This window comes from Anas platyrhynchos, chromosome 1, assembly GCF_047663525.1.
Source record: "Anas platyrhynchos isolate ZD024472 breed Pekin duck chromosome 1, IASCAAS_PekinDuck_T2T, whole genome shotgun sequence".
Lineage (NCBI taxonomy): Eukaryota > Metazoa > Chordata > Aves > Anseriformes > Anatidae > Anas > Anas platyrhynchos.
In genome coordinates, this window is record NC_092587.1 from 161,587,767 (window position 1) to 161,604,615 (window position 16,849).

The 16,849-nt window shown below is 40.6% G+C and overlaps 1 protein-coding gene across 5 annotated transcripts; it reads left to right on the plus strand.

Moving 5' to 3' along the window:
- The first annotated feature begins 770 nt into the window (after window positions 1-770).
- Window positions 771-7,440, plus strand: SPRY2 (sprouty RTK signaling antagonist 2). 5 transcript variants are annotated; one of them, XM_013097934.5, is made up of 3 exons: window positions 2,568-3,898; window positions 4,472-4,561; window positions 5,657-7,440. In XM_013097934.5, the coding sequence occupies exon 3, from the start codon at window positions 5,708-5,710 to the stop codon at window positions 6,647-6,649; it is 942 nt and encodes a 313-aa protein (XP_012953388.1). In that variant the 5' UTR covers window positions 2,568-3,898; window positions 4,472-4,561; window positions 5,657-5,707; the 3' UTR covers window positions 6,650-7,440. The 5 variants fall into 5 exon arrangements, with proteins under 5 accessions (XP_027298798.1, XP_038032301.1, XP_012953388.1 ...); XM_027442997.3 differs by lacking the exons at window positions 2,568-3,898; window positions 4,472-4,561 and adding an exon at window positions 771-1,921; XM_038176373.2 differs by lacking the exons at window positions 2,568-3,898; window positions 4,472-4,561 and adding an exon at window positions 2,071-2,093.
- The last annotated feature ends 9,409 nt before the right edge of the window (window positions 7,441-16,849 follow it).

Genomic DNA, 16,849 nt, shown 5'->3' on the forward strand with positions numbered 1-16,849 from the left:
GATGCCCGGGCCCTGCGACAGTTGGTGACTGAAGCTCGCCCAAAGGGCACCGTGTTAGGGGACGCTCAGAAGATGAACAGTCACGTTTGGGAGCTGCTCCCACAGGCGAAAGGGCATTAACTAGAACAACAGCAACCAAGTTTTATTTTTTTCTTTTTTAAAAAAAGCAACCTAAACAAGTAAAGTAAAAGGAAACAAAGTAAAATGAAATGAAATAAAGAAAAACAAATAAAATAAAAATATAAAATAAAATAAAATAAAATAAAATAAAATAAAATAAAATAAAATAAAATAAAATAAAATAAAATAAAATAAAATAAAATAAAATAAAATAAAATAAAATAAAATAAAAATTAATCCTATCCCCTCCCCCGTCGCCCGGGGCACGGAAAGCACCGCGGCTCGCTGTCAGCAGCCTGGCCCGGGCCCCCGCCGCAAACCCTGCGGGGGATTTGCTGCTTTCCCCCCCCCCCCCCGACCACCCCCACTCTTGCGGAGCCCGGGGCCCCGCTCCGCACCCCTGCGTTTTCAGCCGCGGCACAACGCCCCGAGGAATATGCAGCCCTTCTTCCTCCTCCCCGGCTTGGCCAGGGGCTTGTTGCTGAAAAGGAAGGGGTGGTGTTGTGGGGGGGGGGGGGGAAACAGAAAGTTAAAGTTTTATTCCACTGAGTGAGTGTGTGTGGGGGGGGGGGGGGGGCAGGAGTGGGGGAAGGGAAGCACCTGGGAACGGGTCTCCTTGCCCGGGAGAAGTCAGCTCCCCTGGGCCGCCCTGTAAAGCGAGCGCTGCCTGCCTCTGAATAAACACACGCGAGCACAAAAGCAGCCCCGAGCGCCGTGCGAGCGTGCACGGAGCAGCCTCCGGTGGAGCCGGGCGGCGGCGCGGCCGCAGCAGCGGGGCCCCGGGAGCGGGACTGCGGGGCTCCCCAGGCCGGGGCCGGGGCGCTGGTGGCAGCGGTGCTGGTGGCGGAGGCAGCGCTGCCCTTTTGAATGCCTCCCACAGCTCGGAGTGCTGGCAGGGCGCTGGGAGCGCCAGTGAATGTAGCCCCGCAGAGCCAATGAGCTGGGACCGGATGCGATATATCCTCTGGGACAACAACTGCTCTGTTCCTCCTCAGATCCACATGACGCCATTTACTGCTGCTTTTGCAGAGAGATCACCCTACCTCCTCCGGAAAGAAAAAGAGAGAGAGGGGGAGAGCGAGCGAGCAGAAAAACGCCGAGCCCCTACAGCTCAGATCTCAAATCTTCCTCCTCCTCCTCCTCCTCCACCTCCTCCAAACACACAACAACAACCACCACCACAAATCCGCTGCGCTCCCAAAACACCCCCCCGATTGCAAACCACAGCGCTGCCTGCAACACACGCTCGCAGAGGGAGCGAGAAAGCTAGAGGGAGAGAGGGTAGAGGAGCTTGCAGCGAGCAGCCTCTCAGCAGAACGGCTACATTGCACAAGTTGCTTTTTTGGAGGAGCTCAGTGGAAGAAAGCTTTGGGATTTTATTTTAGATCCACTTCATTTTGTTTTCTTTGGCTTTCCCCTTCCTCTCGATCATTTGCAACAACAACAAAAAAGTGACTTGGTATTGGCGATTCGGCCTCCTGTTCATTGACGAAAAAAGGAAAGTGTATGTGAGAGTGATTTGTTTTTAGGAGCAAAGAAAACCCATCCAGATCCGGAGAGGTGTTTTTATTATTATTATAGTATATACGCGCACACACGTATTTATAATCGATCTGGGGATAGGGACCTAACTTTGCTCTGGACTTTTTACGTGGTGATCATTCTTACTCTAATTTGCAAGTTGGACTAAAGCAGAGTTTGGAAAAGAATTTTTTTTTGCTTTAGGGCTGGATTTATTTGCAAACCGCAGGAAGAAGAAAATACAAGAGAGAGAGGGGTTTGGTGCAGCGCCGCGATCACGGTGAGAGCCTTTTCCTTCTTTGCAAAACAAGCTTTTCAGTAACCCCCCCCCCCCCCCCTTGGTTGCTCCAAGAAAACTCGTGGAAATGTTTGAGGCCGATCCCTTTTCCATTCGCACAGGTTCTCCCTCTCCCCCCTTCCCCTCTCCTTCCTTTCCCAGAGAGGAGCTGGAGGTGGGATTTCGGAGCGGTTTCTCTCGGGGGGGGGAGCTCCGCTGGGGTTTTGCGGGCTGAGCCGCGTTTGCGCCCCGCTGGGGTGCCGCGGGGGGCGGAAAGCTGCGCGGGGGCCGCGGGACTGCGCGGGGGTCGCAGGCAGTGGCAGCGGGGTCTGCAAGGGGAGGCGGGGGGCTGCGACGCGATCTCCCTGCTGCGAGCAGCAGGGCACGGGCGGTCCTGAGCGCCCCAGCCCCGCCGGGCACGCGTGGGGGCTTCCGACGAGCCCCCGAGGGGTGAAGGGAGGGCGCGGCGGGGGTGGCGAGGGCAGGGGCTGCTTGTGCCCCCCGGCCCGAGGGAGAGCGAGCACCCCGCCTTCCAGTGCGTGATTTACGCCCGTCTTGTCGTGGCGTTGGGAGATCCGTGCAATTCGGAAGTGAGTGCACGCCTGGGATAAATATGTGTGTGTGTGTGTGTACATGTATATTTCTCGTGTGATGAAATCAATTCGATCCAGAAGACGGGGAAACTTCTCCCCCCACGTTAAAGTGTGCAGAGTGCATATGTGGAGGAGTAGGGAAGCTTCTATTATTTTTTATTTTTTTTTAACCTTTTGGTGGGTTTACTGTGCAGCAGCCCTCATACAAAAAAAAAAAAAAAAACCTGCTGGTGTTTTCTGCAAGTTATTTGTGTGTCAGTTTGCCCCACCCCGATGGTAAAGTCCCTTTTGCCCTAATCCATAGTCCGATCACACACTCGGCCCTTAATGGGGGTTTCAAAGCACTTTGAAAGAAGAGGAGGTGGTTGGTGTGTGTGCGGTGGGGATGGGGGTGGGGGTGCCTTGCACAGGCTCCGGACACAAAACAGAAATTCACGGCCAGAGGACTTCTCCCCCTTAGGCTCTCCTTCTCCCAGCCAGCGAGACACGGGGTTTTTCCACAGCAAGCAAGAAGCCCCTTGTGCTTCGCAGTTCCCCAAACTTGCGAGCACAAAACCCGGCCCCCCGCTCGCCCTTTTGAAAATCCCAGCTAGGAAAAGTTAGCAATCATGGCACTTGAGCTCTGCGAGAGTGGACTTTGGCTTTTGGAAGTGGGGAATGGTGTTATCACCCACACGCACACACAAAAAGGCCAGCGCTGCTTCCCTGGGCTTGGTGGATGGAAAGGCGAGAAGTGGTGGGTCAGAGGAGTTTTCAGGCATACGTGTGTTTGCAAATAAGCGTGCTGGAGCTTTACATCTTGACCTGTTAGCAGATCTATCAAAGAGAGAGGAAGGCAGACCGCCCGGCTAGGACTGATGTTCAGCTAGAAATGCCTCCTGGGCAGGGGCGGGAGGGGGGAACTGAAGTTCAGACAACTCGCTGAGAATGGGTAAAGCGAGAGGAGCTTTGTGGACCTGAAGGGATGCTTATGGCGAGGCGAGAGGGGGTAATCTGCCTTTACCCAGCTGTCCTGGGGGTGTTGTCTCAAACCGTCTGCAGGGCGCCGGGCATTACCCGGCAGGGGAAGGCTTCTTTAGCATCTTTCGGGGGAGGGCTTGGGGGGGAAGAGTTAAAAGGAAACGTGGGGTTGACTTTCCTGATAAGTCGGCTGCGGCCGCCCCTTCCCACCTCCCAGCCCAGGGGATGTCTCCTCTTTATCTCCAGGTTGTCTGCACTTACGGGGCCGCTGCCTTGCCTGCAGCTTCGGCGGGCGGGGGGCTGCCGCGCCCCACCTGCTGCAGGGAGATGGAGGCAGCAAAGTGCCAGAGCTTCTCCTCCAGCTCCCACCTGTGCGTCTGAGGGGGGCTCTGCCGCCGAGACTGGGGTCGTTTTAAGCGCCTCGCAGGTCAGGGTCAGCTCCGCTTTTGCGCTGGGTTGTCACTGCTGGAGAGGCAGGAGCTTTGCTGGCTAAAGTCTGGGCGGGGGGTAGAGAGTGGAGGGCAGATAGGGTTACCGGTTGCTCTCAAGGATGGGGAACGTATTTTACATTCTTTTTTATCTCGAGACAGTTTTAGACGAGGGAATGCCTACTTAGCCAGTTTGCTGAAGCATTTTATACTTTAAAACTTTACTTTGAAGAAAACAGAAACAGTGCTTCAAGACAACTTTGCAAGACATTTTATTTTATTTTATTTTATTTGGGAGGGGGGCACCATGACACTGCCTGCAAAACCAGGATTTGGCAGTATTTAAAGCGTTAGGTCACTCTTAAAACTTTTTTTTTTTTTTTGAAAGAAAACATACTTGAGGGTAGGATGCCAGGAGTTAAAATGTTAAATGTTTTCTGCTGCTGTTAGAATAAAGACAGTGTTTTGAGATATTCATTGTTAAAGTGTTTGGCTATATTTTATTATACTGTGGTATAGTATTATTGTTGGTAACTGATGTGTACAGAGTAACACTATGGTGCTCTTTCTAGGTATAACTGAAGACATTGTGTGGTCCTTGTAAGAAGTCTGGTTCCTGCTTGGGTTTTAATTGTAAAATATTGTTCTGGATTTTTGTATAGGTAATTGGATTTGGGAACAGCTTTAAAATATGATAAAGGCAAAACAAATACTAACTATTTAGAGGTCAGTGCTTGAAACTTGTGCATATTTTAATGTGGAAGTTAGTTATGTACAAGTTCACATATTCTGGGTCTTTTACTGGCTTTCCATTTAAATTCTTCAGTTTGCATTTCAACTTTGTAGTTAATGATCCTTTAAAGTAATAATTGCAATCAAATCTTGGATGCTAGCTTTGTTTTATTGTATTGTGCATGCTTCTGTCCCACAAGCCACTCTTGGTAATATTCACAATTGGAAATGTAGTCTATGGAATTTTTTACATGTTTTAAAAAAAATAAAACTGGTAGCATTGCTTTTGTAGTATTGATCCTTAAAATAACAATCGTAGTGGTGTACACAAGTATGACACACACTAAAATATTGGAGAAAGATATTTTTACTTCTGCTGTTGAAGTTTTTGGTAGCACTAACTCATTTAATGTCTAACCTCAAACATTTTATTGCTATTTAGTGTTTTTCTTGGGACCATTAGTATTAAACTAAAATTTCCTATTTACATCATGTAAAGTTTAATGTGTAAAGAGACTAGCCTACCAAAATATTATCCAGTTTTAAAAAAAATTGGAGAATTATGTCTGTCATCAGCAGGTCACATTACACTTGCTAAATACTTTCAGGCTTTTTTTTTTTATTATTATTATTATTTAATGTAAAATAAGTTTTTCGGTAGTATCATGTGAAGTGTCACTTCACATAGCTGAAATTTACCCACATTAGAACCTGCAGTCTAACCAGAAGATGGCCTGGGAAGTCTTGGTTATCAGGTGTAATGCCTAGACTTTCTAGAGCTGTGAGTTAAAATACATGGACCTAGAACAGAATCTTCTTTAAGCTCTCCTCAAGAGTAGCCTAAACAGGCCAAGTGAGGCATATTCAGCTGACCCCTGCTACACTCCATCCTAGATGTGACTCCTTTTTTAATGGCTGATTCATTGCTTGAATGTGTGCAGTTCTGTGGGATCCTGCAGGCCGGAAGGGCTGCTGGAAAGCATGAGATGTGTTGCAATTAGTGAATCCTCTCTTTGTTGCTCCAGGATTTCAGATGTGTTCTAAGCCTGCTGGAGTGAGCACGCTTCCGGGCACTGATGGAGACAAGAGCTCAGCACGGTAGTGGGTCGCAGGTCTTGCTACAGGCTCGACGTGACAGTGGGAGACCACACGGGGAGCCCGATCTGAGGGATGTCCTGGCACAGCAGGTTCACGTCTTGTCCTTGGACCAGATCAGAGCCATCCGAAACACAAATGAGTACACAGAGGGACCGACAGTGGCTCCACGGCCTGGGGTCAAGTCCACTCCTCGCCTAGCAACCCAACCCAAAAATGAAAGGCCCCATGGCTTGCCTGAACATCGTCATTTTAGCCGGATTCAGCACATGCAAACCCACGTTTCTCCTCGGGCACCTCTGTCCCGCTCCATCAGCACAGTCAGCACAGGTTCACGGAGCAGTACGAGGACAAGTACGAGCAGTAATTCCTCCGAACAAAGACTTCTAGGATCATCTTCAGGGCCGCTGGCTGACGGGATAATCCGAATGCAGCCCAAGTCTGAGCTCAAGTCAAGTGAGCTGAAGCCACTGAGCAAAGAAGACTTGGGAACACACAGCTACAGGTGTGAGGACTGTGGGAAATGCAAGTGTAAGGAGTGCACTTATCCAAGGACCCTCCCATCATGTTGGATCTGTGACAAGCAGTGTCTTTGCTCAGCCCAGAACGTGGTTGATTACGGGACTTGTGTTTGCTGTGTGAAGGGCCTCTTCTATCACTGCTCTAATGATGATGAGGACAACTGTGCTGACAACCCCTGCTCTTGCAGTCAGTCGCATTGCTGCACTAGATGGTCTGCCATGGGTGTGGTGTCCCTCTTTTTGCCTTGCTTGTGGTGTTACCTGCCAGCCAAGGGTTGCCTTAAATTGTGCCAGGGCTGTTACGACCGGGTAAATAGGCCTGGGTGCCGCTGTAAACACTCAAACACAGTTTGCTGCAAAGTTCCCAGTGTCCCCCCCAGGAACTTTGAAAAGCCAACATAGCATCACTAATCGGAAATAGTCAAATAATAAGGATTATTTTAACACACATATGCAACCAACTAAGCAACTATGGTCTTGGCACTGTAGTAGAAGGGTTGGGGATACACTTTGCTGTTTGCAGTGACATGCTTTTCTCTTTGTGTGCCATCTTAACTGATATGCTTGCTAGAATCCAGCTAGTGGGATACAGGGAAAGAAAAAAAAAAAAGGGATACAGTACATTGTGACCCACATATTGCATAAGCTAAAGCAACACAGACACTCCTAGGCAACTCTATTGTTTGTGAATAGTACTTGCAAAAATTTGTAAATTAGCAAATGACTCCCTTTTTTCATTGTTTTCTGCCAGAGATAATGTGCTATATTTTTGTATATACAATAATATTTTCAACTGTGAAAAAGTAATTAGTGTCATAAGACATGGCACAGTCACAAAATATTATACTAATATGTTGTACATTCGGAAGAATGTGAATCAATCAGTATGTTTTTAGATTGTATTTTGTCTTACAGAAACCTATTACAAGACTCTGATTTCCCTTTGGACTTCATGTATATTGTACAGTTACAGTAAAATTCAGCCTTTATTTTCTAATTTTTTTCAACATATTGTTTAGTGTAAAGAATATTTATTTGAAGTTTTATTATTTTATAAAAAGAAATATTTATTTTAAGAGGCATCTTACAAATGTCACCCCTTTTTATGAGGACGTCATAGTTGCTGCAAATAAGGGGTGAACGATGCATATGTTCACTATAAAATAGAAAATATATTAACGTTTGAAATTAAACTGGGCTACTTGTCATTTTTTTTTTCCCCCCATTTATTGTTCTGAGTTGGGAAAACCAGTACTTCAAATTGCAAACTTCAAAATAATATAGTCACAGTGACTTTAATCTGATCATCTGGAAAAACAAAATAGAAGTGTACTCCAAGTGTACATTTATTTGTTTACTGCTTCATCTGAAAATAATGCATGATTTTCACTTCCTTTACACAAATGTCACATATGCTGTTCCTACATCAGAGAAGGAAAATGGAACAGGAAAATGCATTAATTCATTCCAGAGTAGGACTAATAGGCACTGAAAGCTTGACCTATTCTATAAGTGATGAGCTTTTGTGCTTATGATAAGAAATAAGTAATCATCCAAAAAAAAAAAAAAAAAAAAAAAAAGAAAGAAAATTGATATAGTGGGTGCAAAACCTTGCAGAATTATTTGTTAAAAGCAGAAGAATAGACCACAGGGAACGATAGGTCTGAATGTGGTCCAGCCTTATGTCAAACATTTGCTTCACTTGTAAGAAGAAAGTTGCTTGATTTGTCATTTGTGGCAGTTACCTTCCACTGAGGTCAAAATCCTTTTCCTGCCAAGTTTCCCACTGGAAGTCTAGAGAATGATTTACCTTTCTTTATTAACAAACTATCATTTCCTGTTCTGAGCATGTCTCTCAAAGTTTAGAGGTCTTAATGTTGAATTTTCTTTATACATTTCTTAAGCTGACATTCAAGAAATAGTTGTAAGTATTTTTAAGCTGACGCATAGAAAAATCTCACAGCCTTTTCTGAACTCTCTCCAACAAAAACAAATTATAACTAATAAATTTAGTTATTCACTAAAGGTTTAAAAACAGAGCATCAAGTAAATGTTACATCTTTTTGCTCCTGAATTTTAATCTGTGATCTGGTGTTTGAAGCAATTTACATTGCAGTATTCAAAAATCTCTGTGTTTGTGTGTATTGGTTATCAGTCATCAAATGAAATTAAAAAGTGCAAGTCCTGACTAGTGTGCAAAACAAAAATAGATGAGACATAGGCCTTGCTCATTCTCTCCCTTTCTTTCCTCCTTACCTCTCTAGTGAAAAGAAAAGAAAAAGAAAAAAAAAAAAAAAAGCTGGTTTTCTTTCCTCTTGCATGAAGTGTCTGGATAATTTGGTATACAGAGACAAAGAGTATATATTTAGCCTTCTGAGTCTAATTTGCCAGGAAGAAGGTAGCTTACGTTATATGACATGAGTAATTTGTCTATTCCAATGTGTGTCAGTATATTATGTTGGGGTATATACGTGGGATTGTGTTTTGTTGCTGACAAAGAGGGATTTTTAATTTATTTTTATTAACAGAAATTTTCTTCTGAAATTTTGAAGGGGTTGGTAACCTTCCTCTGTTCTAATTCAAAAATCAGGTGCTAAAGCTTAAACAGTCCTTGGTTAGACTTGCAATCATGCTGGTTGAAAACAAGCCTGGGAATAATCAACTAGCCCATTCATTGGGGAAATCTTTGACCTTTAGGCTGTATTTTGGAAACCAACACAACACTGATTTTTGTACACAGTGTACCCATTCTTTTCATTGTATTAATGAACTTGACAATACTGAAGATTAGCCCTAACTTTTCAGTGACTTATATTTCACTCAAGGAAGGTATCTCTAAGGAAAGCTGAGGGTGAAACTTTCAAACTGCAGCATGGCTGAGCAGTGTAGCAGTCAAGAAGGGTGCAACTCCAAGTCCTCTTAAAGAAATTATAATACTGCAATTGTTTTGTTTTGTTTTGTATACTAACAAATATTTTAACTACTTAGGGTCTAATGGAAAGGGAAAACCATCTTCCTGTTGATAGTGAAATTTGAAGCTGGTCTTGACATTGAACACTGGTTCTTAGTGAGGATAACTAGTACATTCCTCCTCAGTATAGTAAGCATGCTACTAGTGAATTAGGTTGTATATATGACACTATATGACACTTGGGAATGAAGGCATACACAGGAAGATGGCATTATGCAGTACATTGGTCTAACTAGTGTTCTGGGATTTAGGCTTCTGTTAGTATAAATTAACATGTGTGCAGTAGACTCTTAAAAGTTGGCTTCTGCATGTTAGTTAACAACCTAATATTACACTTAATTAGATAAGCTTTACTATTCTAAATAAAACCAAAATCTTGCCTCAAATAGATTAGATTGTTTCAGTAAGAATTAAGAGGGCTTTTCAAGTGGATTGAGATAATGTTATTAAAGCATACCTGCTTTGTCCTTTGAGATAGGAAAGTCTAGGTCTATAAAAGGAAAATTTTCCGTACACAGGTTTTGAGGATAACAGTAAAAGCTGTGCCAGATATACACCCTATAGAACTTTGATTTTAAGAGAGCTATTAAGACAGGAGAGAGGGGAAAACCCTTCTTACTGCTCCATTTGTTGTGTTGTTGCTTTAGTGTTTTGATCTGTGAACCTTTTATGAATTCTGATGTCATTGTAATGTTTGCATAAAGTTAGAGACTTGCAGGATTGGACTGACAGTTGGCTATAGTAACAATGGAAACAAATAGCTTATAGCAAATTATTTTTCCATATGGTGTGAGCTACAAATAAATACATCAAATTTGCTTGTACAGTAACTTAGGAATGTCTCTATTAATATCCTCAAGCAAATTTTTTATTTTGCTCTTTAATGGTTTGAGGCTGATTATAATTTCTTTTTTGAGATAGTGATCATAGCAGTAAAAAAGAAAAAGAAACTTTGATTCAAGTGGAAAATAAAAAGGTATAGTACTTTAGATGGAAATAAAATGTGTTCTTCAAGGATTTGAGATCATATTCAGGTGAGTATTTACATATTCAAGTGAGTTACCTAATCAGTCTTCAAAAGACAAAATTCTTCAAATGAACAGTACAGTAGTTATGTGGTCAGGAAGATTAATTCCATAGTTCTTTTACACTTTCTTACCAAACCATCAGCTTGTCTGAGGTGGAAGTGATTTGACAGTAGCAAGGTACTGATCACTTTGATCACTTACTGCACCATGCATGATTTGCTTTTTTTTTTTTTTTTTTTAATACATGACATGAACTGATATAATTTTCACTTTGGAAAATACAAAATTATTAGTTTTTGTGATGAGTGAAATTTTAGGACTTGTTCTTAAATGATGGGGGAGAATAGAATGCATTTCTGCACTGCAGTAGAACATTCAATTATTTTTAGGAATTAATTGTTGAGGAAGAAGGATTTGAACAGTCTGTCTTGTCTCAGATGTTCCTAGATGTGTGCAGGTACAGTGAGTAATAATGATCTCATTTTCTGAGACTAATTTCTCAATCAGACACTGGAGCAAAGACCCAGAAAGAAATTGGCTGAATATGAGAGCATCCTTGATTGAGTAATGTCTGTATGAATAGGAGTTGGATAGACTTCTTACTGAAAATGTCAGCTGTGTATTGGCTCATCTTAAATAAATTAATTGCAGGTTGGGGTCACAGGTAGATTAAATAGTGAAAAAACATATCAAATCCTTACTAATGAAAATACTCAATTTGCTTCCTTTTTTATTTTTCCATTGTTTTTCATAGAAAAATAAGCAGTACGTTTGTTGTTGTTGTTGTTTTAATTAGAAAACTGGAACTGTGCATAATCTGATTTAAAACAGGAAATTTAGAAAAAAAAAAAAAAGATATCTCATTGAAATTAAGACTCTTTGACATGAAAACTCTGGGCACATATATAGTATTTCTTTTTTCCAAAAGCATTGTTTCAGTCTGAGGAGACCCTCTATGTATTAATCTTATTTCTCTCTTTATATTTCTTCCCTTTGGTCCTGGTCCCTGTCCCTCCACTTGACCCTTCCTCACCTTAATACATAAGGGTTTACCGCCACTTACTGGGACAAAAGGTGAAAGAGGAGGGTGCAACATTCTCATTAGTATACACCCTATAAAGTTTAAGACAAGGTGGAAAAAATGATCCTGCACTTTAGAGAGATATAAAGTGTTTTTCCATTCATGTGACATTGAAATACACAGTTCCAGAAAACATCCTCTTTTCATTTCTTTAGTATGGCTTTTATTGCTAGAGAATATTTTGTGTGTCTTTAAGTAGTTACCCTGTGTTTTAATTTAGTGTTGTTCTGCTTCAGATGTCAGAAACAGAGGTCTTACTACAATAAAAATATTTGGTATTTACTGTTCCTCTGTCATAGGCATTGTTGAGAAAGCCAATGCAATTACCTACAGGCATAGGTAGAATGGATTTCACTTGATGGGAGTTTGGTAGTTTACAGCCTTTGGAAAAGGCAGGAGACTGTACTACATACCCAAAGTTTCTTTGCCTCTTCTACAGGATTTTTTTTGTTGTTGTTGTTCATTTTAACTGAAATCCTGTGTGCTAATTAGAGAATCTTATGGCTAACGTGTTTAAACTTTTAGTATTAAATGGTTCCCATTTCAGTAGAAGTTGTCAACAATTACAAGATTTTACAATGCAATTTATAGATTATTTATAGATATTTTAATACCATGGAACTAAAGTTACATTTTAAAACAATCTCACCAAGGGAGAAAATCTGTTTGAAAAATGTAAGAAACTGTATAATCACTGTAGCTCTGCTTTCCTGAAAGCCTACTGCAAAACTGCAAAACCACTCTGTGCACCTGAGATATATTAAAAGAGAAGGCACTTGATGCAAATCAGATGTTGCAGGCAAAATGTATCAGGCTGAATCAGCTCGAACAAGGAAGAAGATGTGTGGTGTTTTTTGTTGTTTTTTTTTTTTTTTTTTTTTTTAATTACCCTCTCTTTTTTATTTTGATTAGGACTAACTCTGAAGCAGTGTATACCCACTGATCATACATAAATTGCGTGGTTGTCAATATGATTACTGTTAAAATAATATCCTGATGACCTGTTAGCATATCTCAAAAAAAACTTCAATCGAAAATTTCTAAATGATCATTCAAACTTAACATTGTTGTCTTCAGAAATGAAGTCAAATGTTCGGGCTACAGCAATCTGTGTTTCGGAATTAGTTGTACTGTAAATTAAATGCACTCAATGGGTATATGTAAAACTACTACTTTGAGACAGACATTTCTACTTGAGGTGTAAAAATCAAATTGGACCTTTGTCAGCTTCCAGTGTAGTACAGTTTTTTATCAGTTACTGATTTTTTTAAAGTATTGTTATTTCTTGTCGACACGTAAGACATGTGAAAGTTGGCATACACAAACACATGCACAGAGCAAACTAAGTTATTCCTTTTCATTTATCTTGCATAAACTAATGCAAACAGGAGAAAATTTTGAAACTGTTTTTGTTTGCTTTGGGTCATTTTGTTTCATATTTTGTTTAATTATTTTAGAGTGACAATTTAAAGGATTGTTGGGGTTATTATTATTATCTGATTTATTTGACACTATGAAGTGCGTTAAGTAGAGCAGTTAAGGGATGAAGAATGCACTTTGGGTACTCACCTATCTGCAGTGAAGAAAAGTAAAGAGAAGCAGGAGGTTCAGTGTTTTCTTGCAGAATTTGCTGAATGCAGTGTTTGTTATACAAGTAAGCTTACTGTTTTCTACCTATGCTGCTCTGCAGATGGAGACAGAAAACTTTGGGAGATCAGGTAGTTGTTTATGGTGTATATGTTTTTATTCTTTATTAACTTTTTGTTGGAGAAGTATCGTTTTCGTAGTGTGAAACCCATGCATGAGAATCCCATAATATTGCAGCCACGTCCAAAGGTTATGTACCTGCATACTGCCTAATACTGTCACCATGGCTCTTGGAGGGGGAGAGGGGTGTGTTTGTGCTTCCCTCAGACCCTTTTGTCTTAAGTGGCAGACTCTCTAAAGTGCTCTGAAACATGTATGGCGGATAGGGAATTGGAAGGTTATGGTATAAAAAGTGAAGTCCTTTAGAATTGTGCCTGAACCTTTCTCTCCAGCACACATGTAATCACAGTACAAAGTCTCAAAGTGGGAAACAGTATCCCTGACTACCTCTGTACTAGTAAATCAGACAGTAGGTGGAAATGTTCCTGGACAATGGATTGCTGTTACCCACACTAGTGAAGCATCAAGACTTGTGTGAGCTAAGCACATGCCAGAAAGTACTCTCCCCAGCACACTTCCGGAGTCAAAATGTTCCAGGGTCATTCCCAAAAGTCAGGTTTCCGGCAGCTCCCCTCTTTTAGAGGTTAAGGGAGTTGCCCGCTATAGACGCTGTCCTTTCAGGGCCAGTTGGAACATGGTGCCCAGGAACATTCTCGGGCTCGTCCAATTTATTTGCAGTCCATGAGGAAAGAGATCCCTGCCACAGATCTTGTTTCAAGCAAACTCACAAAGACAGACTTCATGAATGAGGATGATACAGTCTTACTCCCGAATAATAACTTAATTGCATAGAAGTAACTTTTTTTTTTTTTTTTTTTTTTTTTTTAGAATTTTGCAAAGATTAGGCTATGGGAGCTCTTGTTCCAATGTGGAATAGTTGCCTAAAAGTATGTAGGTAAACTCCATTTCAATTTTATATTGAAACTGAATCTGTACTTTTATCTGTTTGATTTGGGCAATGTCATTTTTTCTTTTTACAAATATATTTTGTAAGTAGCTACTGACAGAAGTCAAAAAAAAAACTTTCTCATGGATTTATCTTTCATTAACTTGTAAACTTTCATATGTCACAGCACATATTTAATTTTTAAGAATAAATTAAGATAGTATATCTTAATTTTGGGTATTAAATACATCTTAAAGCAAACAGTCCCCAAAACAGTTTCCTCCAAGGATAATCACTATAACCTCATCTTTCCACAAGATGTGGAAAGTGTTCTTTCTTTTTCCATTCGGCCCCATGCACCCTTAGCCCCCAGGTTATAGAGTGGGTGGTTTATGGAACCTTGTGATTACTAAGTGATTTTGCAGGCTTTCATAGAGAAAAAACGATGTGTAACGTATTGTGCTTTAGCATGGCAAACAAGAGAATGGATCAGATCCCAATAAAGTATTTTAAATTTATGCAAAATGTTTCTATATGCATGCTGTCTGAGGGATGAGATTGAAGAGAGAAGAACTGTCACAGTTCACCCCCTTAAAATCTCCACTACAAAAAAATAGGAAGGTCATGTTATTTTATATTATCATTATTATTTTATATTATTATTTTATATTATTGTTATTATAGATCATTCTTATTAAATTATTAATAATTATATAACAACAATAACAATAATAATTTGATAAACTAAACTAAGAAAACTATTATATGAAGGGACATCCTGTTCAATTTATTATATGTGTCCAGGATGCTGTTTACATTTCACACAGTTTTATCCAAAGACCTCACTTCAGCTGCAAGATTCGTGGGTGAAATGCCTGGCCTCACTGCAGGCAATGACAAAATTCCCCTTGACCTCCTTGAAACTTTGTATAGACAAGAGGTGAATTCCTGAATATGTACTGATTGAACATACACTTGAATGGGTATCCTGGGAAAATCCCAGCTGCCTAGGGGAATAAATAAAGTTTATAATTGCATGACATACACTTTTGAGTTAAGGAATGGCAACCTTACTTTAGGATTTTTAACCTTCATTCTGATCCTGCTTAACTTACTCTATGACTAAGATAATTTATTCCTACAACTGCTGTAGCAGATACGCAGTTGCTTCCTTTAGGAATTGATCTTTAAGTTTTGTGCTCAGGGAATCTATTCTGGGATTGATTCCATTAATGGTTCTGTAGATTCTCATTAGGCATTTTACTGACAGACTTGTGCTGATACAAACTTGTGTGCAGACTCTTTTCCTTTTTTTTTTTCTTTTTTTTTTTTGTTGTTTTGTTTTTGTGTACTGAGGTTGCAACAGTTTGACTGAATTCACTTCAGTTCAGCTGTTGCAAGAAAGTCTAGGTAGACCATTAATTTTGTTTAGCTGACAGTTTGGTTAACTGGCATAGGCTCATTCATAGTAAGAGTATCTGCACAGTGTTTTGTGACAGTATTACTAAATCAGCTATAAGCAGTATCTGAAGTTAAATGAGTGAAAGCATGCTTAAAGTAAACTACAGTGAACTACTCTCAGACAGAAGTGTCTATGCGTGCTAGCACTGCTTTGATCTAAGATGCCCATTAAGATGGGCAAAATATTTTCTCAGTTACATTTCTATATTACACATTATATCTCCTGTATATATATGCACATTACAATTGTATCTCTTCTAGGGGAAATGACGAATGGAAAGAAGCTACCTCCTATTACCATGCTCACTGCTACTAATACTCTTCTTTTAGAGTACAACCTTTTTTTATAACATTCTCCTCTGTTTTTCATATGAGACCATGAAAAGCACATCCTTCCCCCAACCGTGAGAGAGTACATCTACAGAGTAGAGTACATCCACTCTGCATTGTGTATCTTGAAGTCTCCCAAGTGTGGTATGTTGGTCCAGTAAACAGAACAGCTTTTTTCCACTCTGTACTTTCAGTGAGAAATGAATGATGAAGATGCTGCTTTTCATATTGCTAATCATAATGTGACAACTTTCAAAGGCCTTGTCAGTTCCCGAACATGCCAATATAAATTTGCATGCAAAATGCACAGAAAGACAGGTTCATAACCCCTTAGGACTTACGGACTGCTTTGGGAGAAAACACTGTCAGCGGGTGAGAGGTAAAAGGGTGGTTGCGTGCACAGATTTGATATGTTATATAAAGCAGGTGTGTACATATCCTGATGATGCCAAATCTTTTAAATATGCCTTAAAAATATAGTGACTTTTTAAATGTTGAAAGATTTTTGAACATATGCAAAGAAGCAGGAGAAGCCAGTAGACCACTGTTTTATTTTCTTTGAATAGACAAGACTGTTTTACCAGTCTCCTTCTATGGCTGCAATTGTGTTACAAACAAAATTATTGTGTTATGAGTAACTTATAACCTGGTTTTCAGGGGAAAAATTAAAAAATAATAATAAAAAAAAACTTGTCTAGATATTTGAAAGCTGTAGGAGCAATGGCTATGAGCAGCAGTGGCCAGGAAATAATGAATGTTGGTTTTAATGCTGAATTGCATTTACTGAGAGACTTAGTCACACTATCGCAATACAGGAAGCGAGCAGACACAAAAAATGTCCATTTCTAAATATAGAGACCTAAACCTGAGTTGTCCACATTTGATTCAGGCATCTCATGTAGTTAGCATGAAAGATATTCTCCTTCTTCTCCTTCTCCTTCTCCTTCTCCTTCTCCTTCTCCTTCTCCTTCTCCTTCTCCTTCTCCTTCTCCTTCTCCTTCTCCTTCTCCTTCTCCTTCTCCTTCTCCTTCTCCTTCTCCTTCTCCTTCTCCTTCTCCTTCTTCTTCTCCTTCTCCTACTCCTCTCTTTTTTTTTTTCCCCTGTTGAAGGCTGTCTACAATTTTCGTGGATATGAAAA

What these genes read in the sequence shown, in the direction of transcription:
- SPRY2 (XM_027442997.3), top strand. Translation starts at nt 5,708, where the DNA reads ATGGAGACAAGAGCTCAGCACGGTAGTGGGTCGCAGGTCTTGCTACAG.